The 26,558-nt window shown below is 42.4% G+C and overlaps 6 protein-coding genes across 8 annotated transcripts; 3 read left to right on the forward strand and 3 right to left on the reverse strand.

The window, feature by feature from the left end:
* Positions 1 to 2,666: 2,666 nt before the first annotated feature.
* LOC121593310 (C-type lectin 37Db-like) lies at positions 2,667 to 11,766 on the forward strand. Of its 3 annotated transcripts, XM_041915558.1 has the most exons (5): positions 2,667 to 2,886; positions 2,949 to 3,184; positions 10,405 to 10,505; positions 10,577 to 10,685; positions 10,765 to 11,766. In XM_041915558.1, exons 2-5 carry the CDS (start codon positions 3,043 to 3,045, stop codon positions 11,004 to 11,006), a joined length of 594 nt encoding a protein of 197 aa, XP_041771492.1. In that variant the 5' UTR covers positions 2,667 to 2,886; positions 2,949 to 3,042; the 3' UTR covers positions 11,007 to 11,766. The 3 variants fall into 3 exon arrangements, with proteins under 3 accessions (XP_041771492.1, XP_041771491.1, XP_041771493.1); XM_041915557.1 differs by having other exon boundaries at positions 2,667 to 3,184; XM_041915559.1 differs by having other exon boundaries at positions 2,674 to 3,178.
* A 1,098-nt stretch (positions 11,767 to 12,864) lies between these two features.
* Positions 12,865 to 13,725, forward strand: LOC121594138 (C-type lectin 37Db-like). Its single transcript, XM_041917139.1, has 3 exons — positions 12,865 to 13,096; positions 13,172 to 13,248; positions 13,319 to 13,725. Exons 1-3 carry the CDS (start codon positions 13,018 to 13,020, stop codon positions 13,685 to 13,687), a joined length of 525 nt encoding a protein of 174 aa, XP_041773073.1. The 5' UTR covers positions 12,865 to 13,017; the 3' UTR covers positions 13,688 to 13,725.
* On the reverse strand, positions 13,709 to 14,610 carry LOC121594137. Its single transcript, XM_041917138.1, has 3 exons — positions 14,333 to 14,610; positions 14,200 to 14,279; positions 13,709 to 14,133 (listed from the first exon to the last, which is right to left on the reverse strand). The coding sequence occupies exons 1-3, from the start codon at positions 14,424 to 14,426 to the stop codon at positions 13,774 to 13,776; spliced, it is 534 nt and encodes a 177-aa protein (XP_041773072.1). The 5' UTR covers positions 14,427 to 14,610; the 3' UTR covers positions 13,709 to 13,773.
* A 4,569-nt stretch (positions 14,611 to 19,179) lies between these two features.
* On the forward strand, positions 19,180 to 21,229 carry LOC121593800 (brahma-associated protein of 60 kDa-like). Its single transcript, XM_041916492.1, has 3 exons — positions 19,180 to 19,414; positions 19,518 to 19,702; positions 19,788 to 21,229. Exons 1-3 carry the CDS (start codon positions 19,289 to 19,291, stop codon positions 20,983 to 20,985), a joined length of 1,509 nt encoding a protein of 502 aa, XP_041772426.1. The 5' UTR covers positions 19,180 to 19,288; the 3' UTR covers positions 20,986 to 21,229.
* A 1,697-nt stretch (positions 21,230 to 22,926) lies between these two features.
* Positions 22,927 to 23,959, reverse strand: LOC121593326 (probable chitinase 10). Its single transcript, XM_041915584.1, has one exon. It carries the CDS (start codon positions 23,477 to 23,479, stop codon positions 23,198 to 23,200), a length of 282 nt encoding a protein of 93 aa, XP_041771518.1. The 5' UTR covers positions 23,480 to 23,959; the 3' UTR covers positions 22,927 to 23,197.
* A 777-nt stretch (positions 23,960 to 24,736) lies between these two features.
* LOC121593936 (chitinase-3-like protein 1) lies at positions 24,737 to 26,352 on the reverse strand. The gene is made up of 2 exons (XM_041916733.1): positions 26,203 to 26,352; positions 24,737 to 26,138 (listed from the first exon to the last, which is right to left on the reverse strand). Exons 1-2 carry the CDS (start codon positions 26,273 to 26,275, stop codon positions 24,778 to 24,780), a joined length of 1,434 nt encoding a protein of 477 aa, XP_041772667.1. The 5' UTR covers positions 26,276 to 26,352; the 3' UTR covers positions 24,737 to 24,777.
* Between the last annotated feature and the right edge of the window lie 206 nt (positions 26,353 to 26,558).

Genomic DNA, 26,558 nt, shown 5'->3' on the forward strand with positions numbered 1-26,558 from the left:
GATTGGAACGTGTCAGCTACCATATGATTGGTTCATAAATAATCAATGCCAGCTAATTGTTATTATTACTTGGCACCTGTTTCCCTGCCGCTGCTGCTAGCTAGTGGACAGTACAGCAATGTACATATTATTCTAATCCAATCAAGGCTGGAATGTGCCTGAGGGTGATTCGGCTTATGTAACACGACGCAAAGAACCGGACCACTTTAATTGAAATTTATTACCGATCGCCATTCTCTGAATTGTTTGTTTGCCACTGTTAAGCCTGTCAACATTGCGTACGGTGTTCGTTACTCAATAAAAATACGTCTTTAGAGCTTGTTACTTTTAATTAACACAATCATGCCGTTATGGGAAGCAAATTGACCTGATTATTATGGCAAAAGTATAAATTGCCCACAGAATCGGCTCCATCCTGCGTTCCAACGTAACGCGAACAGCAAGCAGCAAACAATTAGCAAAAGCGGCTTATCATTTCGCCACTCTCTTGCAGTAAATCAACCACCTTCCCCGAAACTAAACCCTGAATTAAGAATGTAGTTTGCTTGACCTGGAGCTACACAGGCTGCAAGAAAATGCAGCTTTAATAGCACTATCCCCAAAACAAATATTAAAAAAAACCCCGACGTTCGTGTTCGATTCCTTACTTTGCTTCACACATGCCGGGCGTACTACATACACCGACACCGAAAACATTCACCGGTGAGTTTGGTAGAAAGTGAAACCAAATCCTTGAGCTGTCTCTTTCGCTGGCTGTGACATTCCAACGTTCACTTCGCCCGGATGCCCAAGGTTGCCCCCAGTCTGCACTGGTGTGGCATTTACTCAGGACGCCCTGCATATGGTGCGCGCGCTGGTGAGTGTTTGACCCCGTGGATCAAGCTCAAAACGCTTCAGCCCCTCAAGGATGGCCGATCGTATCTGGCAGGCCAACTGATCGGGCGAGCCTACCGAAACCGTCAGGACGCCGTTTGCATCCTGACATTCGGCGTTACTCGGTAACACGTTCCGATTGCGTTATCTGAATGAACATATTTCAAAGGGGATCAGTAGACAGTAGACATGTTCGGGTTGATGGTCAAGCATTGAACATTGAGGGTGATTTATGAATCGTGAATTCGCTAGAGGGCTTGTTTGTGTCACGTTTCGTTTGCTGAAGGAGTTTCATATGTACACACAAGGCATTGTAACGAATTCTAAAATCAATGTTTGTTGAACATGTGAGACAGTGTTTATTTTGTCGATAAAAGGAGGCATATAAGTTGTCAATTCCAATCCCTGAAGGCCTGACATAACCCGGCACGTTGTGTCCATCTGTATGCGTGTTACATATTATTTTGCGTATGTCACCGGATTCCTCTCCCGAAAAGCATTGCAGAGCTCGTAATGTTGTGTCAGAGAAATAAAAAGTAATAAAACTCGCTCTCACTGATATGCCCAATTTATCGCTCAAGTGTAAGAAAAAAACGCACTGCTCGCCAATCGTCCATAAAATGGGCGCGCACACACAAAAACGATCCGTCCAGTTGCTTGTGTAACCATTTTGTTTACATCGCGCAATGATACACAAGATGACGAATTTGACGACCGCTACACCAAAACAACTGTAAGAGGGACTGTTCCATTTTTGGGGCGCACATCCGCATGGTTCAAGTGTTTGACCAACATAGAAGAAGAAAAAAAGGCCCAAGGGTCTACGACGAAAGGTGAAACATTTCTTTTTCGATACCACTGCCCGGTAACAGGGCTGAATGATGTAAAAATGATCCAGTTGAGAGTTTTCGTGCGTGTTTGTGTTTGCGTTCAATGAAAGCAAAAGTGGTACATTCCCCCCGCCATACACTTGTGGAACCGACCTTAGCGACTCATCTCTTCTAACGCGCAGCTATAAACCGGTTCAGATCGATCAGATGCACGCGCCAGCCAGTACTCTTCGCAGGCACTAAGCGCACATTGAAGTAAAACTAAACCAAACGATCCCTTAGATGGTGACACACAAGCACACTCGCACACAAAGATGCTAGAATTTACGCACTCCTCCCAGTGCGCCTCAGCACCACGCGATGGCGCAACCAAACTGCATTCCAACAAACGCACTTTGATTCTTCTTCTTTTCTTTGCAGTCGCACAAAACGCGAAGCAACAAAAAAAAATCGCCCGCGACCAAACAGAACCACCTTGCGGATTAGCGGGCGGACGAACACACCTCCCAAGGCCACCTGTCTTGTTTTAGGCGATTTGTTTTGCTGTTATTGTTGTTGCTGTTGTTGCCTGAGTTAAAGAAATAGGGAGAGTAGCAGAGTAGGGTGGGGAGGAAATGGGAGCTTTGGTTTCATTTGTCCCTCCCCTCCCCTTCCGGCTTCACACAAACGATCCAATTTCCACTGCAGTAGTTGTCCTCGGGGTTGCGTCCTTCCTATGTGTTTGTTCGCTTCGCGCGAGCTTCAAACCAAAGGAAAGACTTCAACGCGCGTGTGCGAGCCTGCGCTCGCCAACAAGCGACGAACCCGGTGGGCCCGGGGAAGACGCAGCCACCGTGCACCGTGCATCCATCCAGGTCGCTCTTCGGTCGATTCGTTCGGCTCGATCGTTCGAATCGTGCCTCACGGGAGGGGGTGGTTTTTGTATGCGAGGAGGGGTGTGAAGGGTAGAAGTTGGATAGAGTGGGGGGTTGGGACATCTCACATGCAGTGGGCCGGACGAGCGAGCGAACGAACTGAAACGATGCCGCGCGTCTTTGGCGTCTTTTTTCGAGCGCGTGCGTGTTTAGTTGCGGTTTGGCAGTCGTCGATCACGAAAGCTGTGCGCACTTGTGCTGTAAGAGTGTGACACGGGGTTTCTTTTTTTTGTTTTCTTTCGTGTGCTAAAGTTGCCGCGTGCGTACAGGTGAATGGAGTAGCGTGCAACGGAAGAAGCTGCATCGGATTTATTTGTTTTCTGTGAATCAGTTGTGTTTTTACACAGTGCAAATCACTAAACAGTGTGTAAATTTAAATCGAGGTTTAAGATCACACATACAAGCGTAACACCAAAGCTTCCAACATGCAGCCAAACAAGCTCGTGTCACACTGTGTGCGATGGAATAGGATGGGCTTCGTCCTGGCCGTGCTGGTGCTGCTGCTCAGTGAAAGTGTAATTCAGTGTGCAACGCCAAAGGCTCTCGCGGGCAACTCGCACGGTACCAGTAATTATTATTCCCTAAAATATCCTCTCGCTATGTGTGTATATGTGTGTGTGTATTTATGTTTGTGTGTGCGGGTGTGCGCTTCCTTTATTAAAAGCATTAACAAAACACGACAGGAGGGATGAAACCGAAAGCAACACCGACGACTGTGGTTGGAGATTTCCTTTCTCTGCCTCTTTATGACATCATGAATTGATAAAACCAGGCAAATGCCTGCTCGACTGCGTTGGTAGGAGCTTGTGCCGCTCGACTCGATTAACATAATTATGGCCGAAGAAAGTGACCCTTTACCATCATGCTGATCCAATCGCCTAAGAGCCGGTTCGCCGAAGCACACATGGCAGCGGTAGGAGGGGGAGGGGCAAGCGCTGCTATCCGGTGTCGCGATTGAGGGCGAGCGGGAATAGGGCCAGGATTATGCCGATATGGTGGATTACGTTACCGATTGCGCTGGATCGATTCACAGTTGGATTCGGCTTTCTGCTCGCTGGGAACAGCCGTCGGGGAGGTCGGGGTGAGATTCCGTCAATGTTATGCTACCGCAGTTTACATGTCCTTTCGCAATAATGGTGCGGTATGCGCCATTTCCCATCCACTCAGTCACTTTAGATTTCAGTCGATCGACGGCTGCGTGCTGTGTTCGGTGGCGGTGCTTACGCTGCGTGAAGCGCGTAAAGTATGTGCCCGAAATGGCGCCATCTCGTCGATGGCGCAAGCTTCCGGTAGGTCTGTCGAACCGAAGGGTTTGGTTTTTGTGGCGGCAATCGGTCGTAATGCATGTGCCCTTTTGCTTCGGCTGTCGCTGCGAAGGTTTAATGATTATTGGTAAATTTTCACACGTTCAAGGCTGTTCTAGTTGGCGTTTGTTTACGCTCGGAAAGCTTGTGTTGGGAAGTCAAATAAATTCCAGTTTGTTTGGAACTATAGATCAGATTTTTTCATTATTGCAACATGCTTTAGTTTCATTTAATATCTGTTTTAAATTATTGTTTTTTTTTTAAATTTATTAATCAATTTGAAACATTACACAGAGAGTTAATCTGTTTTTTTTTAAATTTCCATAAAGGTGTTTTGATGATTTTATTTGTGGGTTTTAAAGCTTTTATAAAATAGTCCAACTATTTATATTTATATTTTTGACATATGTGTTTGGAAAAGTCAATAAATCGATTGAGAATGATTGCAAAAATTGCTCAAACTGTCAACCATTATTCCTCTTCATTTTACTACAACTATTGTAAAAGGGAGCTCTTGTTTGGAGATAAATTGAGATACACCGTAATTCACATTCTTTCAATGATCGATTTAACACATATTTTTTTAAATTGAATACAGTTCTTTACATGTTTGATTTTAATTAAGTTGAATAATTATAACAGCCTTTCAATTAAATTTAGAAATATATTAGTACTTTTCCTGTAAAAAGTATGAACAAATCACATACAAAAATACAAAAATTAGATTTTTCATTTAATACACAAAAACTATCGAGTTTTATAATATAATATAATTAACCTGAAATTTATATTTTATAAAGTAAGTAAAGCCTTGACAATTCAAAACATACTGTTTGATGGAATATCATAAAAATGTCTCTCCTAAACGGGGCACATTTTAGTAGTGTAACGCAATCTTGAAATGAAGACGTTTAACAAACGAAACATCATTAACCTTCGATTAAAGCAACTCCATTCAAGTTTGCCTGTCGACGCGGTCAAATTTGCTAATATATTGACCTAACCTTTGCAACGAAACGCTCAATCTATCAAACACCTCTGTCCATGCGTTCGAATGGTTTGATCAAACATGCGTCAAACCTCGCAGCATGTATGAGCTAATGTGATCATCTATTACCGGCACCGACACATTACCACTGTCTTTGCAACATTCCTACGCATGAACTCTCACATAAGCCCACACCTGGAGCTGAAGAACGGGTTTGAAACTCTGCTACGTAAATAATAATCACGCGATCCTCGCACCCTTTTCTGCCACTTTTGGAGCAGCGAAGTAATTTCTCAACCTATAAAAAAGAAGGCGAAGTGAAAAAACAAATGCTTTGTATCAATCAGGCGTGCGTGTGCAGATGTTGTCATCAGCATTGGGGCACACGCTTAATCGGGCACGTGGCACGCATCAATTTATGCAGTCGGCGGAAAATCAACAAAAGGAATTGTGCTCAATGTTTGGCCATCCAAACCGTGTACAATAGACAATTGTAACGTGCTTTGACGGCACGCAGCATCCATTTAACGCCCCAAGATTTCTTCATGTATCGATAATGCTCACAACCAGCTCCACTGTCAGTCGGTACGGGGGAGGTTAAGCTGGCTCGAATTAATTGTCTTCAGAAGTAGACATATGATCGGTGGAGAGTTTGATGTATTGTTAGCACCACTAAGCACTAAACGACCTACCTGTTGAGCCGACGGTTACACTTCCTTACTGTTTGGTGTTTCGAACGTTTCGTAACCTGCCCCAGGGACACTGGCATTGGGGCACCATATGCAACGAGGTTATGTTTCGTTCGGGCTGCCCTAGGCCGCGTAGATGAACCACACATATATCCTCTCACCTTCAAAATCACTCTTGTCAGCTCCCAGCATCCTAGTATGGATGACCATGTGAATTTAATGACATTTTGATCGTCATAACTTCTTTATTCCCTGTTCAAGACTTTTCCCATCGTCTCACCCGTAGCTTTTTTTTACAACCTGCAATCCCCCCGAATGAATGCACAATTTCTCGTTCGATGGACGATTGCTGTTTGGGTCGGCAGTAAACGACACAATACAGTTAATGGAATGAAATGGAAATGCGTCGGTCGCCAGCAAAGGCAGCAGTAAACGCGATGACCCTTTCCGGCCATCACTAAGTGCTGTTTTTGATTGGATTCGTTATGAACTGAATGATTTTTAGAGGCCAGCGCAGGGTGCCTCAGATTGCCTCGGGATCGGGTGATCAGGTTTCATGGACGTATCCTTCTCCCCGGGGGCAGAATGTTGGTGAGTCTTTGATCACGAGAAGATACCTAATGACTGATGGATATCTGATGAATCGACCGACGCAACAATGACATCGTACCGTTGTTGGAAAGGTATAAACCATTGTCCATTAGGATGGGTATCATTATACTCTAGGAATGATAAATGGGTTGATATTTGTACTTCTAGTCTGTAATGTGTCATCGGACATAAGCAAGCAGTTTGAAATTGAATTTTATAATGTCACTGATATTTGCACATCAAACAGAATCTGTTCGCCGAATTTCGGAAAGCCTTTGATGTCACATGTGTTTAACAGCATTAGACAAAAGCGCAAATAGCTGCCCGTTGGCTTCAAATACTGACCTTAACCGCTTCTTCACTGTACACCTTCATGTTGTTTACAATGTCCAACAATATTACCAGACAATCGATTTCGAGAGCCTTCAAATTGGCATGTGGGCACATTTTGAGTACCGTAACGATCAGGTGGTTTCGGCAGCACTATTTCCTCAAGACCTTACCATGTTTGCAAGCAGGTACCGCATCAACATCAACTTTGTCACCGCTCCTTGAAATAAATGTCAAGGCGTTAACTGCGCTCACAATTAGGCTCCCATTAACCTCCGAAAAAAGGAGGACACTAGCGGATGTCACGGCACTGGACGGTACTTCGGTGTAAAGAGTAAGCGCCTTTTTTAGGAGCTCATCGCCTTTATGCTTTATGTGAAAAATAAAATGAAATCAAGTTTTTCGAGTACCTCTCTCGGTGGTTCCGTCTTCGCACGAGAATGTCAAAATTGAATTATACACCATCCTCCTCTCTCCGCGCCCTCCGCCTTCCCGTACCGAATATTACGCAATTGGGCATCGAATGGGACTTGGACATTGGAATGGAGATGGTGGTGAGACCGGTGGTTGGTTGCTCGTCCAATTCTCCCAACTACAACAGCAGCACCGCGGCCGCATGCTTACATAAGTAGCGCCTGCTTTAAATGGACAGAGATCACGAAATGTTGAGCTCCTGCCGGGACCGGAGCGTGAGGTTTGGGTATGACCGGTATGTGATCGGCATCGGTATGGCGAAGGTTGAGAAATTCGATCATATTTCAGCGTCTCGTCCTCGCTGCTAAGCTTGGTGCTTGTTCGCATAATGCTTCTACATGACTGGTACCTAGCTTCTGGCAGTTTCCGGAGATGAAATCGATAATAGAGATTAAATTAGGTTTCATATTGTATTTAATTGTAGTAATATTATTTTGATGTTTTCAGATCCTGCATGAGTTGCAAAGAAGAGGTTATTAGAGATTTTCATTTTCATAATATATTCCGTTTGGTTTGGATACCAAAACTGAAGGGAAATTGTAAACTTTGCTTTTATCACTTTAAATCTATACTTCAATGAAAGGTTATAGTATTTTTTCTCAATATAGAAAATCACGCAATGTATGCCTTTTACTTCGTTGAAGAGAAGGGTTATTATTTTCAGAAAATGCTATTATGTTTTGTTTATAGTTCGCTAAAATTACTATTAAATTTAAATTCTTAGAATTCTTCAAAGAATGTTGTGGAATTTGACTGCATCTTCTAGGAGCTCAAATCAATCATATTTACCAGCAGAATATTAATCAAACAACTCGTTCGACATGCAAATTAACAGTATTAATTTTATTTAGATGTTAACTGAAAACATCTTCATCAGTTATGTGGATAAACATGGAGGCGGTTTTGCATTGTTTACAAACTCCCTTGTCGCTCAGAGTACAACCACACGGACATATTACTTCCATCCCTTGACCGGAGAGTCTCTCACCGGTCAGACTCCTTTCACTACGAGCGCTGGTAATAATATTCCTTGTAATATTTCACACATTGTCAAACTCCACCGCGCACTGTGGACCTTGGTACGTCCACTGTAAGTAAGGCTGGCCCATCTGGACCAAGCTCGTTTGTGGAAAGAATTTAATTAATGCGCAACCACATAGCACAGATCCTCCCGAGCTTCAGAGCTACGTTCAGATGACCTTAACCTTAATGCACCTGCATATACGTTGTCTACCCCGTCTGCGTGCAGGCTAGTTCTTTCCCCATGTGCCTCATGATCGTAGAGGAAGTGGCAGGGGTTAGGGATGAATGTTTGTCCCTCCGGCGGACGATGATGATCGATCGATGTCTATGGCATTCTGTTCACGGTGCAAGATTTCGTATGTCATGGTTCATCTAATTTGCCATGTGTTTAAACTGTCTTCAGCTTGCAACAGCCTGCCAAAAAACAACATTGCCTCTCATATCTAGCTAATACCATATTATCGAGATTCTATTCAAATGAACCCGCACGCCACCACACGCGATCCATTTCGGCATGCAACCAACTCGATCAGACGAAGACGATAATTCGTTTTCTTCTGTAGCTTTTGTCTTATTTTTCATCCTCGCTCAATCCTAATGAATCTTCAAAGCTTGGCCTTCTCCTCAGTGACTGATGGTTTAGTGGTTTCTAATTTGTCAGGAGCAAAATACAATGACAAAAGTAGCACTAGCACTAGGCGCAGGACAATAGCCACGTTGGTGAAAGCCAAGCGGATGTGAAATAATTACAAATGAAGCAATTAATATCGTCCAGTGGGTGAGTGTTATGCATCCTAAAGTGGTGCGTGATTAAGCTATTAAGCTATTTTCAGTTCCACTGTCGCCACACATAATCATTGTTTTTTTTTTGCTAGTCACTTTAAAGTCTGCGAACTAGAGTGAGCATTAAATCTTATCTCATTCCATCCGGCGGCTCGGGAAGAAATACGACATGGGTACGAATGGTTTGGACCGGATTGAATATGTATGGGGCTTTCAAATCAAATCCTATTTTTGTCCAGCCAGCATTAATTAATCTATTTTGTTTAAATAAGATTCAAAAGGGGAAATTGATTTGATTTTAAATTTCAAACCACAAAGATAACTATAAAACAAATGAATACGCCACAAATGGTAATTAGTGTGGTAATAAGTAAATGAAAGTAAATATAGAAAAGGCTTTAGGTTGACATCTATTAACTCTAGAGATATTCATATTATAATATCTTAATAAGGTTAATAAAACGTGGTTGATATACATTAAATTTTATAATCACTAACCAAATCCTAAATTAAGTACAAACATATATATCTTAAAGCTTATTGAAACCGATCAAATATTTATGTTCAGATGTTTAAAAATTCTCATACATATAATAATTCATAATAATGAGGTAAATAAAATAAAATAAATATATTAAGACTAGAAAAACTTCTGAACCAATTTCATTCCGTTTAAGCGACACCAATTGCAATGACAATTTTAGGAGTATTAGTGTTAAGGACTTGTAACATTCGGGGACTTTAACAGAAAAAGGTACGGAAACAGAAAAAAAAAAACAAATATAAAACACTATCGATTCATGCAAAAGCTAAATGTTGTAATAATGATGTTATTTGTTTATTATTCAGGTAAGACAAAATTGCCGTTTTACTTGCAATAATGACTTTATGATCAATAGTACTTAGCTGATTTGCATTCTTTTTTTAAAGAATAGAAAAGGATCATTATTGTTTATTTATACGTTTGCCATTCTGTGTGGTTAATAATCATAGTTTTCTATAGTTAATAATAAAAAAAAACTGTTGCACTTTATATTTTTTCTACATCTAGCTCTAGTCTAAGATGTATTGTGGACTTAGCCAACTGTAATGTTTGTTATACTAACATTAAACAGCATGTTGGATTATGCTGCGTTTCGTGGGCTCGTTGCATGCAGATCAAGAACCCTTGGGGGATATGTTATAAAGTTTTTCAAATTGACCATTCGTAAGATGGATTCGACCACACGCGTTTCATACATTTTACATTGAATTTTCTAATAAATCTGCATAAATAGTTATATTGCACCGTCTTGCAACATTTATTTCCCTTGTTTGTTTTTTTTTCGGGTCTTCTGTTTTAAACTTCAATACTGAGAGCCATGTAATCTTAATTATAATAAATCGCTCAGCAAATAATCAATAATTCAAATAGATATTTTTAATTTATTTCAACTCCTAATAATAATGTTTAGCCAAGCAAAAAAGACAAATGTTAACATTCAACTTGTATTGCTTTATACAAAACAAATCTTTTTGTGTGTTGTGCGTAGTTGATTGATTCTGTAACTTTTCGATGCACAGTATAACACTAAAACAAATACCTTTTACATTCCTCTATCACAGACTGTCCGAACTGCGTTGAAGAATCATCTGCACCACCGCGATGGACTATGCCACTGCTGAAGCTTGGCGAAAAGCGTTACTATCTCAGCATTTTCTTCAAGGTATAGAGAGATACATTTTAATATCGCAAATACAAATTACTTAAAAGCAATGTATTATCATTCTGCTGCAGGCAAATTGGTTCAAGGCGCTGCAGTACTGTCGGTTCCATGGAATGCAGCTTGCGAGCATACAGACGCAGGAAGAAAACGATCGGTTGGAAAAATACGTAAAGGATTACGGTAAGATGCACGATTCCAGTTGGTTTGGTCAGTCATGCAATAACTCGCTCCATAACTTCCTCTCCATTCTTGCTCACAGGTCTCGCCACCGAACACTTCTGGACCTCCGGTACCGATCTGGCCGAGGAGGGTAGCTTCTTCTGGGTGTCGAACGGTCGACCGCTTTCCTTCACCAACTGGAACGCCGGTGAACCGAACAACTTCCGCTACGAAAACGGCGAGGAGGAGCACTGTCTCGAGCTGTGGAACCGGGACGGCAAGGGTCTGAAATGGAACGACACACCCTGCAGCTTCGAGACGTACTTCATCTGCGAGGTCTAAGCGTCCGCATACCGGACTGTGACTGTGTTTATCCGATTGCCCATACCCCTTCTTCCTACTGCACTTTCGAGCTGCTGTGGCTCGGAAGTGATCATAGTTCTTGCCGATTTTTCTTCTTTCATGCTGTGTATTGTGTTCAAACTAAGTGTTTCGTTCCAAATCAGTGGGCGAAATGGACGAAAAACAGCAGGCTGGGGTGGGGTACGGAAGGCAGCAGATAGTCGTGACCATTCATCGACGTCCATTGGCCAGTCGGCACCTCACGCACGTCGCCCCTTAAAGTCGCTCAGCTTTTTTACTCTATCGTGTAGTATTTATATAGCTCATATACACATATACGAGATCAATTCCAGTGACCACGATGGCCGCCGGCGGGCGTGGAGCACGGAGAGTGAGAGACAACAACGACAAAAGAAAACTAGTGATTTAAGTAAGCTCTTTCCCATTCTCATGCTCTGGTTTTTGAAAGCGGTGTTAGTGGTCGCGTGCAGTTAGTAGATGCTGTAGGTTATTTTTAAAACACAATTTATTCTTTCCTCTTTCTTTTATCTATTTTGTTGTTCTTTTCCTAATAATTTTAGAGAACTGTGAATGTCTTCTACTGTTTACTATCAGTTTAGTGGTTCTGTTTTCTTTTTACCTCGGCATCTCGTGTCTGTTTCCTGCGCTTGTTCGCTCTCATCCACGTTTTTAAGTGTATGTACATAAGGTTTCGCATTACTGGCCAGCAATGTGTAGTTTAATTAATAAAAGAATACTTGCCAAAAGTTTCAAGTGTTTATTTTTTTAGTTATTTTCAACTCAAAATAAGTAACGAGTAATAAAAATATTACTAAAAGTTACAAAAATAAAATCAAGAAAGAAATAATAAAATTACATAAAACAGTGAGTAGAACAACTAGAAGCACGGCTGTTTTTTAACTTAATACAAGAAAGTTGAAGAATTAAGAGAGTAAAATATATTGTTAGGATAAATTGAATATATGGATACAGGCGGTCCCCGAGATACACGGTACCTCTTATACGCGGATTCAGAGATACGCGGTTTTCTAAATTTGACAGTTCTTTGACCAAATTGTACTGATTTGACTCATCTATTGTAAAATGCCAAATAATTTCTGTTTTGATCGGATGTTAAAAACTATTTCAAAAGGTTTGAAACTGTTATTTCATTTAGAATCATATCAAATAATTGATTAGGTGGCTAAAACCACCCCCTAGTTGCAAATTTACACGAAAATTAGTGATATTTTGGCGAGAAATCACGAGATTCGACTTACGCGGAAATTCGAGATACGCGGTTTTTTGCGGCCGTTTTCGGTCCCCATTAACCGTGTATCTCGGGGACCGCCTGTACATGGATCTGCTCCTTCTTCTTTGGCGAAACAAATGTGTTTCTCCTCAACTTTTCTTTTTATTATTTCTGTGTTGTCTTATGAAATAATGTTTGTGAATAATTTGTGAATAATTTGCTTTTTTTCTTTGTTTAAATAAAAGCGTACAGCCAACAAACCAAGTCTACACTTTGAATGTTTTTTTTAAACTACGACAATTTCGTGTTGAAATATAAATATAACAAATTGATGGATTTTTGATTTTTAAAAGAAATTTTCCACCATTAATGAAATAAAAAATCCACCACATATGTCATTATTGTTTATTAATATTTTTATGAATTCAAATTTATGACTAATTATTGATTTACAATAATCAAATTATACTTTTTTTTCTTTCACAATACTATTCCACACGCGATGAATGTCAATAAGTTTACTTCAATGATTCAGCAGGGGACCAACGGGAATCCCAAGCCTTATCACCCTAGACTGACCTGTCTGTAGCCTTCTTCACGCATACCTCTTATCATCGCATCCCAATCGCAGTTGCACAGAAGGTGCTTCTACGATCATTCAAGCTCACTCTCATAAAACGTATAGTCTTTAGAAGTTTGTGTGGTTTTCTGTACTGTTATACTGTACTCCTTTTCAAGGAAAAAAGTGATAAACCAAAAATGAATTTAATGATCACAGTTATGATTACTGTCATCACAGTGGTTTGTGGTGACCTATCGGTTCCTAAAACTGTGGATGGTAAGATTTATGGAGTTTTCGTTATGGTCCAATTTAGGTCCGATTCACGTAATAATTTGTTATAATCATTTCCAGATATTCTTCAACAAAACCCATGCCTTTGCCCATGCAAACCGTTTGAGGAGAAAGAATACTTTATTCCCATCAGTCGGGTAGAATAGAATTCCTAGCCGTATCCAAATCCAAAACCTAAAACTGTATCACCAATTCCATCCTTCGCAGACCAGCGACTGGTTCGGTGCCGTTGCCTACTGCCACAGCGTTGGCATGGAGCTGGCCGAGGTGCTGAACGAAGACGAAGCACGAGCCATGGGCGAAGTGATCGCGGAGGAAGAATCCGACTCGGATGACGAGTTTTACTGGATCGGAGCGAATGATCTCGGCATGCAGGGTACTTACCGTTGGGCATTAACTGGACGACCAGCGTTGTACAGCAAATGGGCTCCAGGTGAACCGAACCATGCTCGCGGTGAGAATGGCCAGCAGCCAGCCGAACGATGCGTCGCTGTTGCGATGGACAAGTACGAGTGGAACGATTTCCAATGCACGCAGCAGAAGCCGTTCATCTGTCAACAGTTCCGAAAACATTGAAAAGTGTGAATAAATCGTGCGTTTTCTCGGTAGAAACATTTGAGGAGTTTATTTTTTTAATGCTTTACATTGGTCCTATTATTCTTCTAATATTCACAAATAAATTGCCTCGGTTCATCATCGCAAGAAGTCGCAACCCAACTCATTGTAGAGCCCTGTATATAAACACAGAATGGCTCCATTCTATTATTGGCCGGCGCTACCCCATCAGCCCACTCAGCAGATTCTTTCACCTCCTGATCAGTGAGACCCCATCGAAGCCCCTGTCCGGCGATCAAACTATTCGCTCCGATCCAGTACGGTATTTTGCTTCTTTTCTGCGATCGTGTCAATCTTCGATCTCCGTCCAGATGAAGCTGCAATAATTGGCGCTCGTTGGTATCCTTTATCGTAACGATCGACATTCCGAGCGAGCTGCAGTAGGACACGGCATCGAACCAATTCAACTGAAATGAGACAAATAATGGCTTACGCACTTGCATTCATTACGCGCTACATTTTGATCTACTTACTCGTATATTTGGCGTGGTGTACAACTTTCCTCCTCTAGGATTGCCGCACGGACAGACGCATAGGTTTTGAATAATCATTTCTGTAAAGAAAAAAAAATCATATATCGTCCCACGATTGGTTTTTGCTGCTTACCGCGCGCTGTAGTAGCCCTGTATCCGTGCGTAGAAACGATTAGACAAACAAGGGTAATCCCAATGCTGCTAACAAGTATGTTTAAGATCTGCATCGAAACTGGGTAAGATGTGTATCTTTCAAGGATGAAATGTTATGTTAATAAAGAACAAACGCTCCTCTCTTCTATCACTGCTCACAATGAATGTGCTTTGTAAAGAATCTATTGGACTGATCGCTCTTTGTAAAGCATATTGCCGCTCCCGTATCGCTACTGCGCGAGAGCAAAGTAGAGACTTGCATGGAAAAGGCACTCAATTTCAAAACAAATACTGCGTGAATCCTCCTAGAGATAAGTTTTGTTTTTGTAGCAATATTTGCTGGAGTAGTGATTAAAATGTTTCAAAATAAAATAAAGCCATTCTACGCCAACGCCCTGCTATGTCCTGAAATATGACATGTATCGTAAAGTAATGAGAAGTAGTGTATAAAAAGTGTGATATTGCTGTAATAATAGAAATGGAATAACATAAATTTAGATTGCATATATATATTTACAATTCTCTGCCAACTGTAAAGTTTTTGCCCTTATTTTTAATGAAAAAAGAGTAGTTTTACTTTGGAGTCCATTTAAGTGTATGCAAAATAGCTAAATAGAATCAAACTTCCCGGTGGCTCTTTTAAATAGTGGCTTAAATAGTGGGATTTATGTTGATCAATTCATCAAATTTACAGTATAATCCCTATCACATCACTACTGGTTCTATTTTTCTACGAATCGTGATTTTCATTGCTAATACAACATTATTAATATATTGTTAATAAACAGCTACAAAATTCCTCTGACTTCATAGCATGTTCTTCCCTTAAAGATCCATTATCATCCCTGCACATTCTACTAACTATGTACGAATTTCTAAAAAGCATCGTGTGCTTGTTAAAGAGTGTCATAGTCTACAAAATACCTTTTTTATTTATTAAGCCAAAACAAAGTATGTGTTTACGTTAAACAACTCCTAATCAGCAAACCCAGTAAAATAGTTGGCCAAAACAATTTTAAAACGACATTTATGATCCAGGGGCAAATATTAAAAAAATAGCACCATTCCCAATGATGCTCTTTATTCATTTATTTTTTAATCCTAACAATACAAGAATACCGGCTTCAAAAGTAGTACAAGCTGATGTTTGAATGGGAATTGAATTTTTTTTCTCGTTTGAACGGCCTAAATGACCGCAAGATTTAAAAACAAGAATTTATGAAGATTTATTCAATTTCATAGGGGGAGGTATGTAAAGATGGACATGTTAAGGAAAATATTGGAAAAAATAGGAATATAGTAATACAACGACCAAGTGACCTTATCTTAAACTCTTGTTGTATCATAAAATGTATTGAAACTTTTAAGTTTATATTGATTTTTGTGATTTTTAATGAAATAAAAACATGATTTTTTTGTGCAGTTTTGAAATCCTCGGGTAAGACGGACACCTGGTATGGAAAAGATGGGCACCAATGATCCAATCAATGATTTTTGTGATTTTTAATGAAATAAAAACATGATTTTTTTGTGCAGTTTTGAAATCCTCGGGTAAGACGGACACCTGGTATGGAAAAGATGGGCACCAGGAAGTGTAAGATGGACACCTTTTTGAAAACGTTAAAGTTTTCAATATTTTCGAATTTTATAATATTTTAACACATCCCATTGCTCGACGTCCTGGTACGTACATAAATCAATTCTTGTCCAACTACAACGGCGTTTCATTCAGCCGTCAATTTAGGAATTGTAAGCGCCGTTTGTAACATATAGTAGAATGCAGAATCTAAGGCATTTGCATTTGAGGATCTAAAGGACGGGCACTCCCTTACAGCTTACAGCTTACAGAACAACAGTTTAGAATTTCCCTTTACGAAAATTACTCCGTGAAAAGTCTGCGACTTCAACATTTTTGAGCAACTTGTTCATACAGTCAATCCAAAAAGTATTCGTCTAGCTGAATATTTTACAGAAAAAGACGAATTATGGCCGCAATACGTATGGAGCGATAAAAGTAATGATGAGGTTTGATAATGGGACCATCGATACACATGTTTTGCTAAAAAATAGCAATAGCAACCAAAATACATAAAAAACTAAAAAAAGTCGTTTGATGGGCGCGCAAAAAGTATTCGTCCATCTAGCTTTTTAATTATTTACGCTGGACAAACACTACGTAGACGTGAATTAAATTTATTATTATCAATCTGCTGGTGACACTTTTCTAAATTAATGTATTTCTGTTGTTTCAAATGGATTTCAAGCGGTCAGAGAGGCACTAAAAGCGGGGGAGTTAAATGATTGGAGCATGATGGCGAAAATCGTATATTTAACTTATGCATAACCTATCCTTCTCATTTTTGAAGGTTACAAAAGGTGTGGGAGACCTCGTTCCTTCATTTGATCAGAGTTTGGCCATTTTTCTGACACTAATTGTGTTACAAACTGCCATGTAAGCAGCCATTCTTGACGGTTAATCTAACGAAAGAAGCGGTTTAATGTCCAAAAAATAAAATTTTACCAAGGAATCAATGCATTTTGTGATGGCCAATAAGATCAGGAAAAGAGATGGGTCACATTTGGTTGATGGGTCATGCTGCATTTCATCGTAGCTGGTCATGTAATAGCTTGAATGAGTGAGTTGTTACAAACATGTTTTGTTTGAATAATACCATACACAGAAAGTGGCCAAATCTGTTAAGGTGCATCAAATAATGCAGGAATTTATTTCAAATTAGGCTCTACTAACATTTTAAAACATGTTTAAATCGCCAAGGTCATACGGCTGACGTCTACCATAGCGAAAACAGTCTACTAAGATGCAACATCAAAATTTCGTGTAACGGTAGCATCATGGAGTCATGATACTAGGGCTCAGTGAGGAAAGGTGAGCTGGAAAAATGATTCAAAATGATTGGAGACGAGATGAGGAAACATATTAATGCATTTTTTAAGTACTTTGAGTGCCAGTTCTCAGAAATTTTACTTAAAATGTATCACATGTTTCAAGAACAGTCGAACTGGAGAACATACAGGGCATTGTCATTTGCCCGAAACGTCAAACCAGCTGAAACCAAACTGATGAAAATGATTTAGTAGACTCTCAATATGATATCAGTTGCCATTTTTTCAATGGAACTTGGCCACGTAGTCCGGAAATGCAATATTTCTACCAGAGAATAATTGGAACAAGTCTTGTAGGATAAGTGGATCAAAAATACGCCTTTTTAAAGGTTAAAATGAGTTCTTGCGTTGTGCAAGTAGTCACCAATAGTCATAAATGCAATAAGAAACACGATCAGGACATTTTTTGATTCCATAACCTTTGTTTTCTTACGCATATTATGCCAAAAGTCTGATGGACGAATACTTTTTGCGCGCCCATCAAACGACTTTTTTAGTTTTTTATGTATTTTGGTTGCTATTGCACTATTTAAATGCTTATTTTTTAGCAAAACGTGTGTATTGATGGTCCCTTTATCAAACCCCATGACTATTTTTACCACCCCATGCCTATTGCGGCCATAATTCGCCTTTTTCTGCAAAATATTCAGCTAGACGAATACTTTTTGGACTGACTGTAGGTCAAGCCATTTTATCACTTTTCTTTCGCCAGTTTTTTGCTTAATAATCACGATAATTCATTCATTTAATAAATCTTCCGAAAATACAAACAATGCAAGTTACAGAGCTTAAAATCCGTGGCATTCAAATTAGATCCATAAGTGACCGCACAATTGAATGTTTTTGTTCGCGAATTAAAACATATTTGCATACATTATGCCATAAATGTTCTCATATGTATTGTTTTACTATTATTTTGCATGCTGGATTGTTGAATGAATAGGTAATAATATTTTCATACGTTTACGAGAAGTGTCCGTCTTACTCGCGGTGTCGGTCTTTTTCTCAATTAATATTAATTAATTAATATCAATATCAATATTACTATTAAATGTTAGTTAACGCTAATGGTTTAGCGTTTATCAATTTTGAGCAATGTTGGCTGCATTCATATTTGAAACATAATGTTCAAATATATTGGTTCTTAATAAAAACAAGAAAAACTGGCAGAAAGGTTGTTTGATGCAATTTTTTCGCATTTTTAAGAAGAGATATTTTTTCTCGTTGTGTAAATTTTTCATTTTGAGAGGCATTCCCAAACATATGCTATTAATGCCGGCCAGAAGCCACCACTATTTAAATAATTCGCATAAGTCGGAATTGCAGCCAAATTACATCTAATTTTTGTTATATTTTGCTTAAACTGGTAAGAGTTTACCACTAAAATAGTTTATTGGTCTGATTACAATTGTGTTGGTTTTTGGTTTTTTAAATTTGACCAAAAGGGAATGTGTCAAATCGGAACAATTTGCTCGAAGAATTCCAAAGTTGATAAAATTCTAAATTCTGAATTCTAAATATTTAAATCGTTTAGAAAAATTACATGTACCGACAAAAGCGTATATTGGTCAAATAACTGTACTTTAAAAAAGGGTCCAATGTATTGTTTGTTTAATTACATTTTCAGATGCAATAAAATCTTGTATGTTTTATTTTAAATTAAACTAAATTTGAAATTATTTTGTTGTAATTATGATAGTTTTGTAGGGATTCACCTTCCCTCGAAAGGAAAATTTCGTCAAATTAAATTTTTAAATATCTTAGGTTGATTCGTTCTTAATTAACGTTTTCTGCTGTTAACAGCCTAATTTGTGTTTGAATTTGACGTTTACATCGACCCATCCCATCCGATAGCTGGAACCACCATTCCCATCTTTGGATGCCCACCACCATAAGACTAGCTGTCAAACCAGGCATAGTTAACTGTCAGTCTTGTTGAATGGCTTTTTGGCTTGGCTTTATTTTCGGGGTCGAAAAAGTGGAATAAAATAAACAGTTTGCTCAATTCATCGTTGCAACGAAACGTTCCACAATGTCGCAGCGATTCCCTGCGGCCAACGTGAATGCCGGTCCAGGCTCGCAGCGTTATCCTGCTTCACCAGGCCAAAACAATCAGCCGCCCGTGATGCGTCCATACGGACCGGGTACCAATTTTTCGGTAGGTTTTCATCATGAACCTTTGGTGCAGCACCAGCTGAAATTGGCCTTAATCGGAAAATGCTCTGATTACTATCTGTGTGTGTGTTTTTCTTCTATTATAGCCCCGTGCGTACACTCCTCCACCGCAGATGGGAGGTGGCGGTGGGCCGGCTCAAAATCAGCATCAACGCCCGATGCAACCCGGCTTCCAGGGCGGCAGCATGCGGGGCTCTCCAATGTCCGCGTCTTCCGGAGGAAAGCGAAATGCCGAGAGCCGTGCCTCAATGAATCAGGCTCAGCAGAAAAAGTGAGTTTATTCTATTCTGTCTTTAAAAAATGATTTGTTGCTAATTCCTTCTCCTTCATTTTCCTGTTGTCTTTTTTTTTTGCAGTGATTATTCGGTAAAAAAGAAGAAAAAACTTGCAGACAAAATTCTGCCCCAAAAGGTGCGCGACCTAGTACCCGAGTCACAGGCGTACATGGACTTGCTGGCGTTCGAACGCAAACTGGATGCGACCATTATGCGCAAACGGTTGGACATCCAGGAGGCACTGAAGCGCCCGATGAAGCAGAAACGCAAGCTGCGTATCTTCATCTCGAACACATTCTACCCGAGCAAGGACGGCAGCGAGGGTGACGCTAACCCGGACGGTTCCGTTGCGTCCTGGGAGCTGCGCGTGGAGGGCCGCCTGCTGGAGGACAACAAATCGGACCCGACCAAGATAAAGCGCAAGTTTTCCAGCTTCTTCAAATCGCTCGTCATCGAGCTGGACAAGGATCTGTACGGGCCGGACAATCATCTGGTCGAGTGGCACCGTACGCACTCCACGCAGGAAACGGACGGGTTTCAGGTGAAGCGTCCGGGTGACCGGAATGTGCGCTGCACGATTCTGCTGCTGCTCGATTATCAACCGCTGCAGTTTAAGCTCGATCCACGGCTCGCCCGTTTGCTGGGCGTGCACACACAGACGCGTCCGGTCATTATATCCGCCCTGTGGCAGTACATCAAGACGCACAAGCTGCAGGACGCCCATGAGCGGGAGTACATTGCATGTGACAAGTATTTGGAACAGATTTTCGGCTGTCCGCGCATGAAGTTCGCTGAGATTCCGCAGCGCCTGAACCCGCTGCTGCATCCGCCCGATCCGATCGTGATCAACCACGTGATAACGGTCGAGGGTGGGCTGGAAAACAAGCAAACCGCCTGCTACGACATCGACGTGGAGGTGGACGACACGCTCAAAAATCAGATGAACACGTTCCTGCTCAGCACGGCCAGCCAGCAGGAGATACAGACGCTCGACGGCAAGATCCACGACACAGTCGAGACGATCAATCAGCTGAAAACGAATCGCGAGTTCTTCCTCAGCTTCGCCAAGGATCCGCAAACGTTCATACAGAAGTGGATCGTGTCGCAAACGCGTGACCTCAAGGCGATGACGGACATCGTCGGCAATCCGGAGGAGGAGCGGCGGGCCGAATTCTACCACCAGCCGTGGACACAGGAGGCCGTTTCGCGGTACTTCTTCACCAAGGTGAACCAGAAGCGGGCCGAGCTGGAGCAGGCCCTCGGCATCCGGAACTCTTAATTTGCTGGTGGACTTTTGTCGACGGTCGCCCGTGGGTGCATTTGTATGATTTTCTCGTGTTGGTAATTCGTCACCACATTCAATTTTATTACGTACTAAGACGATCCCAATCCCCCAACTTTTCCGGCGGAGGGAAGGATATATAATCTGTATTTGCAATAAGTTTTGACGCTTTTTTTACGAACAGTTCTCGTAAATTAATACAAATAAATACTCTAGGAGTGGAAACATTCCCGCATTGAAAGGTGACGGTGTGATAACTAAAAAAGTGTCCATCTGACGATCTTTCTTCGCAAATGATGTCAGTTTAAGGACTGCCATTCTTTAATGCTTATCTGATTTCTGAGGATCAATGTCAAGTGTCCAGAAGGGGCTAGGAACAATTACATAATTTTGGATACCAATTGCCACCTTGATCAGCAAATGGATCATTCCTCTCTCATCTTTCTCAACATTCTCCAGGATGCGCGGTCCCTGTGTCTCATGCCGAACTGGGGATCGCTGTCACCGATCCGACTCCGGCTATTGTTAGTCCGATTCTGACTCCAGAAAAATCCAAACCACTAGTTCTACGCGGAGTCGTTCGAAATCGTCCGGAGTCGTTCGGAGTCATCTATAGTTGCCCGGAGTAGTTTGGAGTCGGAGTCGTTGTGTTTATTTTTCTTTCACTTTGCGCGTTCTCTTCGCATACATGCATTTGTGTCAAAGGCCGACTCCGGCCGAATCCGGACGACTTCGACTGTAACCGATTCCGGACGACTCCGGCTGACTCCGAACGGCTCCGAACGACTCCGGACGACACCACACGATTCCGAACGATTCCGGGCAACTCCGAACGGCTCTGGACGACTAGGGGCGATTCTGAACGACTCGGGATAATGCTGGACGGACTTACCTTCCGGAGTCGGATCGGAGTTGACTCCGGATTTTTGCCAACTTTACCCATCACTAGTTTACATCCTCCGCTCGGATTGTCCAAGACTGTGTCCACAGAGCAGGGATCTCCTCTCCAGAGCAGGCCTGCCTGTACCCACTAGTGAAGTGAGCTTGGCTTTCAGTGACTTATTGTTACCATAGCAGGATAGTCAAGTCCTACGTATGGGGGCACGGTCTATTCGGGGCTTGAACCCATGACGGGCATGTTGTTAAGTCGTACGAGTTGACGACTGTACCACCTGATCGGGCCTCCGGCGTTCTCCTACAGAATATGTAATTTGAATATTAAATCTACATAGTACTGTTAACCTTCCAATTAGGTTGTTTGGATTTATGTTTTAGAACGAATGGAAATTCGAAATCCCTTTACTTGTGGAGACGCCTGGTCGTTCACATACATAGAGGACAGTTCTAAAGATGTTCTAAAGATTTCTTTTTTATCCTTTTTTATTTTTAAGTTGATAAAATTTGCCAAAGCTCAACTACGATGCCAAACCTACTGATTAATTTGAGCGTTGCTGCACGCCACATTAGCATTTCACATTGGACGGATAATCGCAGATGGATAGTCGCTCGAAGTACAATATACTCGGACAGTTGCCATGTTCCACCCGGCCACCGTTATAAAATCTATAGTACATTCTAAAATTTTGCAGATCGCGGAAGTAACCGTCACGGGTACAAACAAATGGTCCGGTTTGGCCCGACAGGGATTTTACGACCGGCGTACTGGATGTACTCTGGTGGATGACCCACTCACCGCCACCGGATGCGAACGTGCCAACCTGTATCGAATCGTACAGTTTGCGGGTCAGCATAGTGGAATTCCAAATTTCGTAGTATGTCAGTGATTCTACCTGTCTCGTGAGAGGACCTGGAGTTCCGACATGTTGTGGACAGACCGCTGCCTCATCCTGAGGGCTCACTGTTGACAACAGGGCTGTCATCCTGTGACGTCCTCAGTGAGGATCGCGGCGCGAGAGAGACCAGCCGTCCTCTCCCCGCATTGCGTGTTATTGTGTGGTATTATTTATTATTGTAAACAGTTGAACATATACCAAAGATAGTGATAAAATACATATTCTGTTTGTGCCGTACACCACCGTCTTCATGTTTGTTTTGTGCGGACACAACACGACACCACTGACCGGTGAACCGACACCGTCCACGCTTGGGTTGGCCAGCTTGAAGGAACGTCAGTAGAAGGGAATGCCCATGTTGAGTTTGTTTGCAGGTGCACCCTTACTTTGCCAATAGGCAATCACAGCTTCTGCATTCAGCGCTTGCTTGTAGTCCGTATTGTCCAGTGCGGCCGGTCCCTGCTTAAGTATCGAGTGACGCCATAATTCCCCTGCATGTCGTACGTCATTAGGTTGATGAAGATAATCACTTTCGATATAGCCGGAATGTCGTACCAATCGTTGCCTTCGAAGCTGGTACCACCAACTGCCACCGTCAGCAGATACTTGCTCGGCGAGAAAGCGGTCGAAAGCTCTTTTAGAAACGGCACAAAGTTGGCTTTATCAGCCGCGACGGGATACTCGCAGTCGATGTCCATACCGTCGAATCGATACTTTTTGAGAAAAGCTGCCGCATTTCGGGCGAATGTGGTACGCAACTCCGGGGTTTTGGATACTTTGGAGAAGCTTTCGGTGCCTGCATTATAGCCACCGATGGCGGCCAACGTTTTCAGGGCGGGATTGGTCTTCTTCAGATCGTTCAACTTGAGGATCGTAGCCTCCGAGAAGGTCCCTTCGTTGGGAATAACAATCGTTCCGTCTGGTTTGATGTTGTAGAACGAGTAGACGAGCTGCGTGCACAGTGCGGGATTGATATTTTCGACATCGAACTTTCCCCTGGTCACATAGACCGAGGCCCAGGATCCGCAGTAGCACACGACTTCTCATGCAAGGAACGATCGTCGTTAGAGCTGCTCCGATGCGGTGATGAGAGGCGATACTTACTGCTTTCGAATTCTGCCAGCAAGGAACAGGCAGCCACCAGTATAATAAACCACAGCGGCACAAAGCGAGTCATTTTTCGTGGAGGTACGTTCTACCAAAAACGTAGAACTACCTCAAACAGGTCGCGATCTCTTTTATATCGCGTTGAACCAGAGCGTTGCGTGATGCAGCAACTCATCTTTTTAAATATCCAATTGACGTCACAGATTTTGTGTCTGCCTGGCTTTGGCTCGCACGGTGTACCGGTAAAGGCAAACAGGAAGCGGCACATATTACGGCTTGGGCAGGTGGTTTGATTTTGTCCCAGAACAGAGGGAAACGAATTTGAAATAGGGGAGATACACACCTTCTCAAAGAAGCATTTTTATTTGTTTGCAGTTCCTAAAAGCTCTGTGGTAAACATGACTGTTCAAATGTTGCAGTCATTTCATCCATAAAAACATGAGCTTACAGCCCAAATTTTAAACTTGATCATTGATTTGAGCATTTGATTTCAGTGTTTAGAACATAAAATCTTTATAGTGGAGATACTCCATGGATCCACAGGTGCTTTGAAACGTGTTCTATTGAAATTGTTTCGCATACATTTAAGTTACAGTGGCGAATCTAACGATCTAATCGCCTTACCGCCTAAGGCCCCCGATACCCTTAATCCACCACTGCCTTGAACCTCTTTCGGTTAGAGGACGCAATGCACAGTACTCTTTCCTCGCTGGTTTGCTAAATGGTTCTATCGACTCATCACCTTTGTTGTATCTATATCGATATCTATGCACCATCCCGAACTTCAAGGCCACAGTGGACACAGTGAATTCCGATACAAATCTTCCGATACTAAGACAAACAAACTATTCATTGACATATCGAGTTTATTGAGTCATTGCGAAGCATATTAACATTTGACATTGTATGGCCAATCGCAAGCAGTGATAGCTTCGTTGAAGTACAATCCACCCGGACAATCGAACAACGCTTGTCGACCACCGTCATAACATCTGTAGAACCTGGCGCAATTGCGCGGATCGCGGAAGTAACCGTCACGGGGACAGACGAATACGCCGGAACCGGGTGTGGCGGGTTTGGTCGTTGTCGTGGTAACTACCTGTCGAGTGGTCGTGGCCGTAGCAGGACGTGCTGTCGTTGGAGCAGGAGTTGGAGCAGGAGTTGGAGCAACTCCCCCATTTCTGTTGACACAGTTGTTCAGTGCAGTCATCAGCGGAAATTTGGAGCCACATTTGCCGGCAAAATCGTCCATGTCGATCGCCCACACCATACCACCGCCGAGTCCGTACTTTGCAATCACGTTACACTTCTGTCCGATACTTTCCACACTATCGTAGCTGACCCACTCACCACCACCGGAAGCGAACGCGCCCACCTGTGCCGAGTCGTACTGCTTGCGGGTCAGGGTGGGAGATGAACAAATTTCGTAGTAGGCGAGTATCCCTGCTTCCTGCGTGATTGGACCTTTAGTTCCGACACCACTGACCGGTGCACCGACACCGTCCACGCTTGGGTTGGCCAGCTTGAAGGTACGTCCATACAATGGGATACCCATGGTGAGTTTGCTTGCAGGCGCACCCTTACTCAGCCAATAGGTAATCACTGCTTCCGCGTTCAGCGCACGCTTATAATCCGAATTGTCCAGTGCGGCCGATCCTGGGTAGAGGGCGGCTTGGTGTCGAGTGACGCCATAATCCCCCTGCATGTCGTACGTCATCAGGTTGATGAAGTTGACGATGCTCGCTATGGCCGGAATATCGTACCGATTGATGGCTTCGAAGCTGGTACCACCAACAGCAACCGTCAGCAGATACTTGCTCGGTGCGAAAGCGGTCGCCAGATCCCTTAAAAGCTGCACAAAGACGCCCTTATCAGTGGGATACTCCCAATCGATGTCCAAACCGTCGAAACGATACTTTTGCAGTAAAGCTACCGCACTCCGGACGAACGTTGCACGTCGCTGAGCATTGGTGGCCATCGGGGTGAACTTGTCGGTCGCAGACCAACCACCGACGGCGGCTATCGTTTTCAGGGCGGGATACCTCTGCTTCAGATCGCTAAACTTCGCCAGCATATTGTACTGCCCACTGGCAACGGTTGCATCCGATGGGACAATCGAACCGTCCGGACCGACATCGAAGAACGCGTAGACTAGCTGCGTGCACAGTGCGGGATTAATATTATTGATATCGAACCCTCCACCGTTCTGACGGTACACGGCCCATGTTCCGTAGTAGCACACGACTTCTCCTGCAAGGTTGGGAACGATCGTCGTTAGAGTAGCTCCGATGCGTTGATCAGAGGCCATACTTACTACTTTCGGCTGCTGCCAGCAGGGAACACACAGCCACCAGTAGAATTGACCACAGCGGAACAGAGCGACCCATTTTTTCTCCACTTCGGCAAACTCGACACTTAGCTAACAAGCTCTTGGTCGAGTGGAAACTTCGATAGAACTACCGAAATTGGGATGCCTCTTTTATACTACTTTCGATCGTGGGTACGCTCGAAAAAGAGCAATAACAACGAATAACACATTCGGCACCAACTGTGCAAACATTAATCTCCAGATACGCGGGATAGTCCGGCTAGAGACAAACACAGGCCGATGCGAAGAGTGGCAGATGGTTTGAAAGAAACCCTCGCGGAAACTCTCGCAGTTGATGTTGG

This window comes from Anopheles merus, chromosome 2L, assembly GCF_017562075.2.
Source record: "Anopheles merus strain MAF chromosome 2L, AmerM5.1, whole genome shotgun sequence".
In the NCBI taxonomy this organism is placed as follows: domain Eukaryota; kingdom Metazoa; phylum Arthropoda; class Insecta; order Diptera; family Culicidae; genus Anopheles; species Anopheles merus.